This window comes from Vulpes lagopus, chromosome 13, assembly GCF_018345385.1.
Source record: "Vulpes lagopus strain Blue_001 chromosome 13, ASM1834538v1, whole genome shotgun sequence".
NCBI lineage: Eukaryota > Metazoa > Chordata > Mammalia > Carnivora > Canidae > Vulpes > Vulpes lagopus.
Window position 1 is genome coordinate 33,986,772 of NC_054836.1, and position 15,105 is coordinate 34,001,876.

A 15,105-nucleotide genomic window follows, 5' to 3' on the forward strand; every position below is an offset into this window, starting at 1 on the left:
ACGCTAAAGGAGTGTTAGCAACCATTATTATTATTTATGTATTCATATTATAGTCACTTTGGGAATATACTCTAGATTTTTCTTTTTACTTTTATAAAATACTGAATTTCCACTTTAAAGGCAAAATAGTTCTTTATCTATTTTATAACTCTCCACTGAGCCTTACAATGAAGTAAATGTTATGTTGAAAAAAAAATGATCCTGAGAGTTTTATTAAAACATGAAGACTAAGAAGAGAATTAGCAATATCATTTTTGGGGTTGTGATGCATTGCATACACAAGAAGAATATTAGCTTGATAAAATAAAGGACATTGACGATATGGGTTTTTTTAAATTTTAACAGCATGCTTTAAAAACAAAACACAGCGAAGTAAAAACAAAAACAAAAACAAAAACAAAAACCTCTGGGATCCCTGGGTGGCGCAGCGGTTTGGCGCCTACCTTTGGCCCAGGGCGCGATCCTGGAGACCCGGGATCGAATCCCACATCAGGCTCCCGGCGCATGGAGCCTGCTTCTCCCTCTGCCTGTGTCTCTGCCTCTCTCTCTTTCTCTCTGTATGACTATCATAAATAAATAAAATTAAAAAAAAAAACAAAAACAAAAACAAAAACAAAAACCTCTATATAGTGGACCTACAAGAATGGACAAGTTAATCAATCTTGTTTCAGTTCGCCTTTAAAAAAAAAAAGATTGATTTATTTATTTTTAGAGAGATTGAGAGAGCAGGTGGGAAGGAGCAGGAGAGGGAAAGAGAGAATCTCAAGCAGATTCCATGCAGAGGGCAGAGCTCAACATGAGGCTTGATCCCAGGACCCTAAGATCATGACCTGATCCAAAATCAAGAGTCAGACACTTAATCAACTGAGCCACCCAGACACTCTAGAGAGAGAGTGTGAGCGGGTATGGGGAGGGAGGTGCAGAGGGAGAGAATCAAGCAGACTCCCTCCTGAGCATGCAGCCCCTCTCTGGGCTCAATCCCACAAGGGCTCAATCTCACTGCCCCGAGATCATGACCTGAGCCAAAAACCAAGAGTCCTACGCTTAACCAACTGAGCCATCCAGGCACCCCAGCAATTTGGTATTATTTACTTCCATGTTATTGAAGCTGCTCTGATATTTTAAAAGCTATTCAACTACTTGACAGAGGAGGAGAAGAGATCTCTTAACTGCTGTACTCTAGCACAAACAGAATCTTTAATGTGCCTTTGAAACATGATCCTCAGGAGCCTAGTTTCTGGGAAAATCACACTTGAATATTAAAACTAAGAAATCAATTATATGATCTTGTAAGAAAATCTCTGTATTTGCTATAAAGTGACTCAGTTTATTTGAGCCTGCTGAGAATTTTTTAACTTCTGTCACATGTTTCTATAAATATTCCCAAGTTAATAAAGTTCTCTATGGTAAACAAATTACCGTGATCAAGTAATACTCACCACAGTAAGTTCGTAAAGAAACTTCCTGGTATTTTTATCTGCATGGCAATCTTCCTTTAACTTCTTTACAATATAGGAAACATTTTCTGATTCTTTGTCTGCTTGTATTTGATCAAAATCTTCTAGTGCCTGATGTGAGTAACCCAAGACATCAGCTAAAACTTTCCAATCATAAACTTTTTCTGACACCAAAGTCAATACAACTGAGTAGATGTAAGTCAGTTTTTTGAAAGGTAGGGTAATTTGTTCAAGAAGATTTCTGGTTGTGAAGACATTATCCGACATAGATATGACTTGTTCTTTTGCAATCACCTTGACATTTTTACAATGTATAAGTCCAACCTTACCTCTGAGGACTCCTACATACCATTCTTTCACTCTGGACTGCCCAATGGCTTTTACCTTACCCTCTCCAAGAAGAGCTACTGTGTCCCCTTTGAAATATTCAAGTAAGTAGTCACTCTTTTTTTGCCTTAGCACTGTCTTCAGGGTTACTCCATAGTTGTTAAAGTTAATATTTTTGTCTTGAAATGTGGGATATTTAACACACACTTTTGGTAATAGTGGAGCAGACTTGATTTTCTTCTCTTCCTGAAAATCAGCTGGCAGATTTGAGAATCTTTTCAGGTTGGGAGCTGGATCAGGTGTAGTGACAAAGAACTGTGTCACTGCTTTACCATCAGGAGGCTCCATCTGAACACGGAAAACACACAAGTGCATTTCTCTGGAGTCAATTAAGGAAAATAAAAATTGTTGATTAACTACTTCACCTGCTAGCAACTGCTTTTGTTTAATTTCTTTCCTTTCTCCTTCTGCCTTTACTTCAAAATCAGGATCACATGAAAAAACAGAAATATTTAAATCTTGTGGCTTGTCAAGTAAGAATGAATGCTTCCCCCAGAGGTGAAACACAACTGGAGAGGTATTTTTTCCACCTTTCTTTATATCTGAGATTGTAAGCTTTCCTGGCATATAACTGTGTCCACAAACGATGAAAATAGCAGTGAAACTGGGATGAATGTATCTGGGCCCATAAATCCCTACTGACGTGGTTTTGTGGATACAATCCCAAACGGTGGCAGCTGGTGACCGAGTAGCTTTAATTTGTGCAGCAACCACGAGATACATCACCTGGCTCAAGTCTATTAGCTTGACTTGGATGATGTCCTTATAAATATAGCAGTTGTTCAACACTTTGAAAGGGCCTTCTTTACTCGGGCTGTGTAAACACACAATTTCTGTCATGACTTGGCTGAAAGGATCCTTTCTCACTTCAGCCCCTATTTTCATCTCCAGCAAAATGGCTTCCATTGTGTTAAGGTTGCCTAACATGATTTCCAACAGTGGGCTTACAGTGCATGAAAGATCATGGTTAAGCATTTGTGGAGGTTCAAGGAATGCCCTTAGAGACACCTCTTGGAAGTCTCCCACAGCTACATGGCCTTGGGGCACATGAACAGTGATATCTGATTCAGGTAATTGTACTGACCCTCCTTGGTGGCTTAATTTACAAACTATCACAGTCTCTGCAACTTGTGTTTGGGCCCATCCAGGACTCTGATTAATTATATTCAAATCCAAGCAGGAACGGGCCAGCTGGCGTTGACTTAACCAAGCCATTTTATAAGCCTCTCTATCATCCTGAAGCCATTCTAAGTCTTGTTCCAGTATCTGGCAAGAGTTATGTATATTCTGATGGCCATGTGCTGTGCCATCTAAAATGTCCAAAAGTTCTGAAACACTTTTAGATCTTCCAGATGTCTGTGCAGAAGACTGCCTAAGCAACTGATGCACATCTAGTTCATCACCAGAAGAATCAAAAGAATTTCCAGTTTCTATTTCTCTATAAAAAAGAAAAGGATCTTCCTTCAAGATGGAAATATTATCTCTCTTCTGGTTATTTCTTAGCTGAGTTATGTCATCCAAAAATGGGTTAGAAGCAGACAGTTCATTCCAGAATGGATTTGTAGCCTTGGAAACATTATTGCCTTGACGTGTGAGACGATCTGACCAATTGAGAAGAAATTCTGGGTCTGGACGTTCTTGTTATTTAGACAAAAATAAAGCAAAACAAAGGTGAGGTAACATTCTGAGATATAAGCAAGACTAGTTCTTTTTTTTTTTTTTTTTTTTAATTTCTTTTTTTTTTTTTAATTTTTTTTTATTTATTTATGATAGTCACAGAGAGAGAGAGAGAGGCAGAGACACAGGCAGAGGGAGAAGCAGGCTCCATGCACCGGGAGCCCGATATGGGATTTGATCCCGGGTCTCCAGGATCGCACCCTGGGCCAAAGGCAGGCACCAAACCGCTGCGCCACCCAGGGATCCCAAGACTAGTTCTTATAGCTTAAAACTTCAAGACTTTTTATTTTGCTTTTTGATCAGTCTAATAGCTACTACAAAATTAATGTTAAATTTTCTCAAATTGTCATGTTATAAGGGAAGAGAAACTGTTCTACCAGTTTATTTTGTTCGTGTTTAATATTATTTTGTCTTAGGACACTGTAATTTACAAGTAAGTGTTCAAAAATTCAGATAATAATCATTTGAACATATTGCCTTGAAAATTACCCAGACTCCATATACTTTGCCTTATTGTTTTATATTTCATTTCCACAAAAGAAAACCTCTGAACAAACAGAATAATTCAGTCAACTATCCAAATTTTTCTAAACCCTAAATAGTCAGTCTTATTATATGTAGATTGTTCATTTAATGTTTTTCTTTCCTGATAATAGTCCACATGTAAAAAAATCAAATAAAGCATCTGTTAATAGCTAAAATAATTTTTAAAAAACAATATGCCAAGAGACAATATGCCAATTAGACAGTAATGCATTTCTTAAACTATTTCCTGCTAGCTTTATGCTGATAAATTTTAATAACATTGAAATTTTTCATGGAAAAAAATTTCATGAAAATGAACATTGAAAAATAGATCACCATTAGATTTACTACTTGAAAGAATTCATTGAGCTTTTCCGAGTTTAAAATGACAAAGAACAGGCTTACCTCTATGAAATGAAAACATGTTATTACTTTGACAAGTGAATATTTTAAGAATCAGCAATACATGAATATATATCTCACAAATATTAGTGATTTTTTAATGTTTAGGGCAACTAATTCTTGGTCATTTCTCAATAGATATTGGTATTGATTCTGAGAACTCTGTGAAACTGGTACTGCTTTCATGAAAACAAAAGCCAAACTGGCCAGCCAAAATTGAAGAAGAAATTCAAGTAAACTCTCAGAGTTTTTGTTTAATATGTATAGAACTATATCTTATTTGAAATGAGTTTTAAGCATCACATGTTAAAAGTTAGAAGATGTATTTGAAAAATAAAAGTTGCATTTCTCATTTCCATGTTTCTTCAATCTGGTTTCATCTAACTCTCTTAAAACTTACTTTTCCTCTCAGGATCAATTCAATTCTTTTATGAAGGTTTCTTCATGAAGATTTCTTACCCACTCCAACCTCTAAGATATCTTTAACCCCAAAATTCATTATATTTACTGCATATATCATTCACTTAATAATGAATTTTTGCCTTCTCCTAAGGTTTATGTAATCAGGTGGCTATGCTATTTTATTTTGCTCATCTTTTTAATGATAGTGTAAGTATTTCCACAATAAGTTTATAATTTTGTAGTTTTAATCTTCTGTAGCTCTTTTCAGAAGTAGCCCTCCAATAGTTATCGGTGACGGGTAAAAAAATTACAAGTTATAAATTCTCATACCTGTAATATGGAAATTTCTTGAGGATTTCTGAGCCTCCATGTCAAACAAATTTCCTTCAGATCTACTTTGCGAAATTCCTCCTAGCCAAAATTGGGCTTTTTCACTGGTTATCATTTTTCCACCTACAAAATAAATAAGTAAATAACAAATTGTATAAGCATACACATACAGGTTGGCAGAGAAACCATACTTAAAGTATTCACACATACTTAAGTAGAAAACTGCAGAGTATAGAAGTATACTATTCTATAGAATTCTATAGAATAGAGTATAAAAATACTCTAATTGATCCCCTACTTCTATTGGGATGTTGGACTAGATATCCTAAAATATTCATTATTAGCACTTCACCGAAAAATACTCAGATTCTGAATTAATACTAACAAGCAAAACTAGAATGTATTACTGATCCTTTAAAAAAAAGTAATTAATGAAAATCCCAAGGATAACAAAAAAGAATAGCAAGTTGAAACTACAATAAACAGGAAATTCCTGTTTGGTGATTGGAAAACAAACATTCACAAAATTGGAAATTCTCCCCTAAATTCTTCTATACATTCATTGCAGTTCCAAGAGAAATCACAACATATCACATATATGTATGTGTTCGTAATTCCTTAAGCTATGTTAAAATTTATATAGAAAAGCAAAGAGCTAATATCCAAGATAATCCAGAAAAAGAACAGGAAGAAGTGAAGTGTGCCACCAGCATTTATTATAAATATGTGCTAAGTAGGACAATATGAAATGGGATCAGAAATAAACTAAGGACACACAATACACCTACAAACAGACCCACCCTCACATGAAAACTTGATATATGACAGAATTTGCCACACAGAGCAGTATAGAAATGATGGATTGATTGAATGAAGATACAATTGGTTGTCCATGCTTAAAAGTATTACATTGATTATACACAAAAATCAATTCTAAGAGATTTAAAGACTAAAAAGGCAAAACTTTAAAACAGAATCTAAGAAATTACCTTTATGCTTTCTGAGAAGAATTTCTTAAGCAAAGCACAGGTACAAAATGTAAACCATATTAAAGAAGAATGAGAAATCCTATAGATCAAAGGACATCATTTACAAAAAGTAAAACATAAACCAAAAAAGTGGGAGAAGATATTTACATTACATGACTGAAAAAGAAAAAAAATTACTGGATTCTAAAAGACTTCAACAAATCAGGGATGCTTGGGTGGCTCAGTTAGTTAAACATCTGATTATTTTATTATTTTTAAGATTTTTTTTTTATTTATTCATGAGACACAGAGAGAGAGAGGCGTTCCAAGAATCTGATTCTTGATCTCAACTTAGTCTTGATCTTGTGGTCCTGAGTTCAGGCCTCACACCGGGCTCCATGCTTGGTGTGGAGCCCACTTAATAATTTAAAAAAAAAAAAAAAAAAAAAGAAATTTAAAACACTCCCATAGGGGCACCAAGGTAACTCAGTGGTTGAGCATCTGCCTTTAGCTCAAGTCATGATCCTGGGGTCCTGGGATTGAGTCCTACGTCAGACTCCCTGTAGGAGCTTCCTGCTTCTCCCTCTGCCTATGTCTCTGCCTCTCTCTGTGTGTCTCTCATGAATAAATAAATAAAATCTTAAAAAAAAAAAGACTCCTATAAATCAGTAACCAAAATAGAATCAAAGTTATAGAATATTTGGAAAAGATATGAACAAGTATTTCTTTAAAAAGTAAACACAAATGACCCAAGAGTATATTAAAATATGCTCGATTTATTGGAAATCAGGGAAATGCTAAATGAGACCACAGGAGATACAATTACACCCATCAAATTTGCCAAGATTTAAAATCTGCAATACCAATTTTTGGCAAAGATGTGGAGAAAAAGGGAAACCCTATACATTTTTACTGTAAGTGTTAATTGGTATAACTACTTAAAAATCAATCTGGCATTATCTAGGAAAGATGCTTATACCCTAGTACCCAGCAATTCCAATCTCAATTATTTGTTCTAGTAAAACCATGTACATGTATATCAGAAAAAATATACACAGATGTGCATTATATTATATTAACAAAACGCTAGAATTCTTTGCCATATGAATGGATAAGTAAATATGGCGTTTTAATTCAGTGATGTTCCATGTAATTATGAAAACATGAATTACAACTAAAAGCATCAGTACATACTAACAGTAAGCGTCCCATTGCTGAGACTCAGCCTTCTTTACATATATGTTTTCTTTGTCCCATGACAATCCTGAAAAATAGATGTTTTCAGTAAGATTTTACAGAGTAGAAAAATGAATCTCAGCAACAGGACATAACTAACCTACAAGGTCAAATAGCTGGTGAGTGACTGACCCAGAAATAATTCCTCATGAACGTTACAGCTACTCTATACAGCCCATGCATGACTCAGGATGCCATATACCCCATCTCAGACTCAAGGTTCTCAACCCTATATTCTGAAAGTATCCTACTTTCTAGTTTAAACTACCAGTCATGCTAAACTTTTAGTTCTTTTTCTCCTTTAGGTATTAACTGTACCTCTTTCACCTTTGATTCTTCTTGTCATACTCTTCTTCCAAGTTCTTGACATTTTATTTCAAAGACATCTATTTTTTAAAGAAACCAAAGCCCTTTTTTTTTTTTTTTTTTTTGGTATCAAGAAGTTAAGAACAAAATTAACGAGGAGAAAAGAGGAAAGGGGAAAAAGGAAAAGAAGTGGGGAAAACATGTTTTCCATACATAATGAATAAACAAATGCAAAAATTATCCCTTATGTGGCATACTTTAAAAATTCAAACGGTGAAATAGCAATTTTTTCCTCTGCTATGTGAAACGAGATGGGAAGTTTGGGTGAAAAGCCAAATTTTGCAATATGCAATTTGTACTTAAACGTCAAGTTTCCTGGCAGATCCTCAAATTTTGTGGTTGATTTTACCAAATTTAATGCCCAAAACTAAAGCCCTTGGCATGCCATATGTATCCAAAACTTTAGGACAGAAAATTAAATACACATCTTTGAGCAAAATTAAGCAAATCAAATTAAAATGAATAAAAAATGTTTAAATGAAAAAGTATTTTTCAAAAAGATAAAAGTGTATTTTTAAAGATTTCACCTATCCACTCATGAGAAACAGAGAGACAGAGAGGCAGAGACACAGGCAGAAGGAGAGGCAGGCTCCATGAAGGGAGCCCAACCCCGGGGGTCTCCAGGATCACGAGCTGGGTGGAAGGCGGAGCCAAATCGCTGAGACAGCCAGGCTGCCCTAAAAGTGTATTTTTAATGGAAAATCAATTTAGACAGAAAGCTCCCTAAAACTCCTTAATTTCTTGTAGAGGAAAGAGCAGAAAGGAACAAATTATATCTAGGATTCCTTTGAGGCTAACGGTCCTTGATGTAAAAAAATATTTATAACCCAGTGAAATGCATTTAGAAGTTCTCAGCAACATAAGAATCAGAATGATGAGTTACACAGTTGTGGTCCTGGAGGGTCATAACGTTTCAGAAACAAAGGTACAGGTGGTTGTCAGCTAGAATTCTTTGTGGAGTAGCCTTCTTCTCCAGTCACCCAAGCAGATCATGCCAGTGGTTCTAAACATCAGTGGTACTAGAATCACCTGGAGGGTTTGTTCAAAGACGGTTTTGCTGGACCCACTCTGTGTTTCTGATCCGGAAAGTCTGGGATTCCATCTGAGGTTTTGCATTTCTAACAAAGTGGCAAAGTGATGTGATGCTGTGGTTCTGAGTTAACAGAAAGGGGCAAAATTTTGAGAACCACATTCTGAAAACCACCACGCTAAGTTCTTTTCTTGGCCTAATAGATTTCTCCTTATTCTCTGGCTGTTATCACTATCCCCCAACAAATCCTCCTTCTCTGATTCTTTTTGTTTACACACACACACACACACAATCTCGCAGGACTTCACCGTAAATATGAATTTTTTTTCTATGAATACAGGAAAGAAATGTGGTATACAGGAAAAACCTTTGACTGAAAGGCCCATGGTGGGGGCCTTGGGCGGAGGGCATTGCTTGTTTACACAGGTGCAATAGCACTAGCCATATTTGTCATTTCCCTGTGTTTTCTTACAATTAAATGTCATGCTCAATGGCAATTGCTTTCCCAAAAGGGAATTTTTAAAATTTTGTCTAAAGAAGCATGAGTCAGTCTTGGCTAAAATGAATAAGTGGGAAAAGAGCAGCTGACTACTCATTTAATTGGGGACATATTCTTGTCAAACATGTCTTTTTAGTACACTTATTCTGATCCTACATGATCCATTATTTTTCTCAAAAAAAAAAAAAAACCCACAATGAACAAAGTTTTGTTCTTCATTTATTTTACTGTTTAAACTAGACCTTAAGCAACTGGGAATATATACCAACTATACAACTTAGCCAAGACCCCAGAAAATTTTAGGAGGGTGGGGAGAAGAATGTTTGCAAGAGTAGCGAGGGAAGCAGTATCATTTAAAATAATTATTCCTTTAAAATGTGTTCCTTTGTTGGGTTAAATAGGTGAGGGGGTTCAAGAGTGCCTGAGTAGAGCCCTGCCTAGCGCCCTGCATCAAGCCCCCAAGCAGAGTCTGCTTCTCTCTCTCTCTGTTTCTTCTTGCACTCATTCTCTCTCTCAAGAAAACTTTAAAATTCTTTAAATAAATACATATACAGAAAAATAAATGAATAAATAAATAGTCTGAGAAGCTCATACCTCTCAGAAGGTAAGGAACTATAATCAGCTGATGATTCTCACCTGGTATGATTTTATTTAATGTTACCATGGTGTGTGTGACCTTACTAGATGTTACCCCCAGAGCACCTTCTGATGGGCTTGTGGCACTTTCTCATTAGTAGTTTACATTCTATAAACCAATAACTAAATAGTTTGTTATCTCTGGTCATTATGATCAAAGATTCAAAAAACCTGATAGGGAATTTTTCCCCAAGGAAAGTGGCTTCATTAGATTCTTTGGGGTGGGCAGCACGGACCCTGATACTTTATAAGCAGTACTAGTAATGCACAATAATTTCTATGATGCTTTCAATCTTGGTAACTCAAAATATTCCATCTTGTTAATATTACCACATTAATATGTCTATCACTTCCTTTCTATCTTATTACCCTTCCATCAATGATAGTATTGAAGTTCAGGAAAATTATGATAATTGTTCAGGATAACATATTAATGAACACAAATCAGGAACGGAGAAACAGTGATCAGAAATTGTTTTATGTTTAGTTTAATGATATAGCCAAGGAATCTTCACAGAAGCCCCAGTCTGGAAGGGAAAACATGAAGGCTCTAAGTAGATACACTAAAAGGAATATCTCAGGCCTGTAAACTAATAATAAAAATTTGCCATCATAATGATATTCATTTTAAGGATGGGGGAGGGGGGCTGTGCGCACAGCTCCCCGCCCCCATACTCCTTTCCTTAATGTAAAAAGAATTTGAAAATGCTTACAAATACTCAACAATGTGTTTAAATGACAAGCAAGTGCATATTATTCTTCAGAAAGTTAAAAAAATTAAAAACACAAGCCAGTGATTAGGGCGATACAGAGAGCTGGTAGGAAACCCAAAATAAGTAATTTTATGAATACCATGCTTTTAAGTTCCATATATGGCCAACAATAAACCACAAATCTGTCTCTCCCTTTCTCAAATAGATCACAGCAAGGAAAATATTGCTAGTTACAAGCCTCACAGTGATCATACAATACAAATAAATCACTTAGCAGAAGCACCAGCATCATCAGGACTTCTGGGAACAACATCCTCACCCCACCCTTTACCCTATGTTCAACACTTGTTTTCTCTCATGGAACTCTTTCATGATGTGCGCTGATGGTATCTTGCCCAAGGGCAATTGTGTCAAATCAGATGGAAAGCATTGAGTCCAGCTAAGTAGCCATCTGCCTCATTATCCAGATATGGATCTAAGACTACATGTTAGGTTAGAAAAAGCCAGGATAGGTCATCTGGTCTAGTAAAACCCATCATATTTACTTTCTTTCAACTGTTTCCACTTCTCAACCTGCATAGAGTTAGATGTTTTAGCTCTTGATGAGGACAGAGAGCAGCACTTTCTCTTTAAGACCCAAACAACCGGAGAAGGACAAACATTATATGGTCTCATTCATTTGGGGAATATAAAAAATAGTTAAAGGGAATAAAGGGGAAAGGAGAAAAAATGAGTGGGAAATATCAGAAAGGGAGACAGAACATGAAAGACTCCTAACTCTGGGAAACGAACTAGGGGTGGTGGATGGGGAGGTGGGCAGAGGATGGGGGTGACTGGGTGACGGGCACTGAGGTGGGCACTTGACAGGATGAGCACTGGGTGTTATTCTATATGTTGGCAAATTGAACACCAATAAAAAAATAAATTTATAAAAATTAATTTAAAAAGACCCAAACAATAAGCTAAGTTAAAGATGAGAATCATACTCTTGTAAAAATCGAGACAAGTAGCTCAAATGTAGGCCTTAAACAGAAGATAATTCTACCTTTGTATATGGTAGCTGTAACATAGGCTGAAATGTTCCTCAGAACATGGTTGTGCTATTGCTCCCCCACAAAAGCATATGAGTACTAACCTTATAGTCACAGAACAAGGATTTAGTACTTGCATTGTGAAAACATTTAATAAATTTGTTATCAAATGCCCACTGTTGCCGTATAATATTCCCAGTGATGTGTCTCTCAACTTTAAGTTTTGCATGCTCCTAGATAGCCGTCAAAGATAAATTAGCTGTAAAACCTATTCATAGTAACAGAACAAGTTTAATTGTTGCATAAGTTCTTGGATACAATTTTGGCTACGTAACAGTGACCTTAAGCCTTTTTTTTTTTTTTCTTGCAACCTTCAGTGCAAGAAAAAACTTCCTGACTTGTATTTTTCAAAAGGTACTGATTCAAAAGGCATGGAACCAGAGTTGGGATTTACAGTGTGGCTAATGAAGCTAAACCTGTAGGACCCTCACTTGCACAACCCTTTCCAAGGCCCTGAGCCTAATTCTTTGTTTTCTTGTAAGCTTCATATACTGCAAAACTCCTCCACTTTATAGAATACTTAACATCATGGGATCTGCTTTTCACCTATCAGCAGTATTGTTTGTTTGTTATGTGTAAATGCATTTTGGCAAAGTACAGAGAATACAGGCTTTGAAATTAGAATTCTCTTGTTTTAAGACCCTGGGTATAAACTTGAGAAAGCTGCTAAACATTTCTGTGATTTTATTTATCATCTGTAAAAAAGAAGCAAAAGCAGAAGAGGAAGAAGAAAAGCAGCAAGTATTTCTATGTGTTACTTTTATTATTATATACCGAGCCCACAATCTTCATAGTACTGCTTTAATAGTCAAATGGCTATAAAAAGTAACACAATCAGCTGACTCCCTTTCTTTTCTTCTGATTTCTTCCTCCTGTTATTCCTGAAAATATAGAAACAATTTCTCCAACTGGACCCACTTGAGAAGCTTGTGTTGCTCTCCCTCAGATGGCTTGAGATTCTAACCTTACTTCCTAAGAGAAAAAAAAAAAAAAGACTACTGACCAGTTGTATTTTGGAACTCAATCTACTTTCCATCACTCTCTGTAGAACATTTTAAAAATTATTTGCATTATTCCTGCCAAAAAGAGTGCTGGTCTTGTGACAACAGAAGCACTAGGGTATAGTAGAAAGAATACAGGCTTTAAAATTAGACAAGTTTGAAAAAAAGGTTACAAATGAATACAGTGGTCTGAGCATCACTTTTTCTCATTGATAGAGTGCAAACATATCTACTTTAAGTAGTTGCAGCAGTGGTAAGTGAATTACATATCAATAAAGTTGTTTTATTTTAAAAAGCTGTTATGCAGATTAAATACCACAAATCTCCAATTAATGCCAATTACTGTTTAAAATGATAATTCTTGTTTGTTTTATTTTCTCACATTTATGTCAATTCTGTTGATTCTAGCAAGAGTAAGAGTGGCCACTGACAAAGATACTTAAGGAATATGAGAAAAGAGAAAGGAGGAAAGGTATTGTGAAATTTCATCATTTTAGCTTAACTGAGTATTCAATGTCTGAAATGCTTTTTTTTTTTTTTACCTCTTAAGATAATTTAAAAACACCATATTATTTCCCAACTATAGTTTATCAGTCCCTTTTCAACAAAAATCTAATGTTTTTCAGCCAATACTTGCCCCACTCTTAGTGGACAGAACTAGTGATAAGATTCCCAATATTCTTTGCCAAGAGAAACATAGCCTCTGACAGACATTTTGTATACACCCACAGTCTTTCTTGTTTTGAACTTAGAACACTGGTGTGAATCATCTACATATCATCTGACAAAGTCTACCTTCTTGACAGAAAGCAAATGTCAATGTTCAGTGGCTGTTAAATGAGAACAGAGTGTTCATGGTAATTGCTGTGAGATGGAACACATGAATGAAGTTTGGTAGAACACATGAATGAAGTTTGGTAGATTTTTAAAAGGAACACTCATTATGCCACATCATCCAATGCATAAAGCAAGAGTTTCCCCTAAGTTCTCCACAATTTATCATGTCTAATTTTTAAAGTTCCAGGGACTTACCGTGTTTTTATTTGTCAATTTTGTAAACTGGGAATAGTGTGCAAAGTAGGAAGTGTTTATCAAAGTACAAACCTAGAAAATTCAAATATGTGTACCTATGTGAATACATGTATTCAGATAGATGGATGAATGGATAAATAGATGGATAATTTTATAGATATATATGACAGATTATATATATACACACACACAATTTAGTCAAACAATAAATATTTTTGTTATTAATAATACTTCACTGCTCTCTGAATACTGGAAACTAGAAGATCATTTCCTTTCTGAGAGACAAATCTTCAAAATTTCACTTATTTGAATATAGTATCAAGTAGTGATGGAGTATACAAGAAGTCTAAAGAAAAAAGTTAAAAGAAACTAAAATTTTCCTATGTAAGAATGGAAACCAACTGATGGGGTAGAGAGTTAGAACTGCAGGTGATTGCAGCCTAAAAGGGATATGGGGAATAGGAAGATGTAACTAATGAGAATATTCTCAATGAAACACTAAGAGGTATCCATTGCTAACCTTACTATCTAGTTCTTACATACAATCTTCAGAAATCTTGATATGACTCACTGATGCAAAAAAAAAAGTTTATACTGAATAATGAGAGGTGTTGAGTTCTACTTAGAAGGATAAATAACAGGAAAACACAGCTTCCCAAATGAACATATAGGTTACAAGTAGGTAGACCAACCATCCATCTGGGTTCACCCAGGACCACTCAGTGTTAAATCTGAAACTTCCCAGCTCTGTGAAAACCAGGATGGTTAGTCACTGTAATTACAAATATAGCACTATAAACACATGATCTCACAAGGAGGATGTAAAATATTCAATGTAAATTCCTTCTTTCTATACAAATTTTTAAAATATTTGAAACCATCATGAGAAAGAGAAGCAAATACATATATCTGAGCTGTACAAGAATGATTAATTTTAATGTTTTAAATTCCATTTTATTTTTTTTACTTTCAGATATTATTCTAATGGAAACAGCAAATTAAACACAAAGGAAATCATCTAGAATGGAATGAATAGAATTGTCCATCATTGTCCTTTTTATTTCATTAAATCAGCCTGAAAAATGGAACCCTCTCCTCAGCAGCCCAAACAGACTACAAATCTTTCCAAGAACAAGCCCGTTCTCTCTCTTCCTCTCTATGCCCCCCTTCTTTAAAAACAAGGGTAATACTCGGGTTTAAGAGTTGTGTTTCTCTCTGCTGAAACCCTTGTGAGAGCCATGGGCTCCTCACCAACAGATGGGGAAAATGGCAGGAGGCTCAGAGTCGTGTCCACAGCACCACCTGGTGCCAGGTCAGGGTCCTCTTGGACTGCTGTTCTGGAATTTTGCTCTG

The 15,105-nt window shown here is 35.6% G+C and overlaps 1 protein-coding gene across 8 annotated transcripts in view; it reads right to left on the minus strand.

The window, feature by feature from the left end:
* MACC1 (MET transcriptional regulator MACC1) overlaps positions 1–15,105 on the minus strand; it is a 237,144-nt gene that overhangs the window by 169,790 nt on the left and 52,249 nt on the right. For all 8 annotated transcript variants that reach the window (XM_041727344.1, XM_041727342.1, XM_041727338.1 and 5 more), the window contains 2 exons: positions 5,181–5,303; positions 1,440–3,481 (listed from right to left, as the gene is read on the minus strand). In XM_041727344.1, coding sequence (XP_041583278.1) covers positions 1,440–3,481; positions 5,181–5,303 — 2,165 coding nt within the window. The remainder of the gene's footprint in view (positions 1–1,439; positions 3,482–5,180; positions 5,304–15,105) is intronic.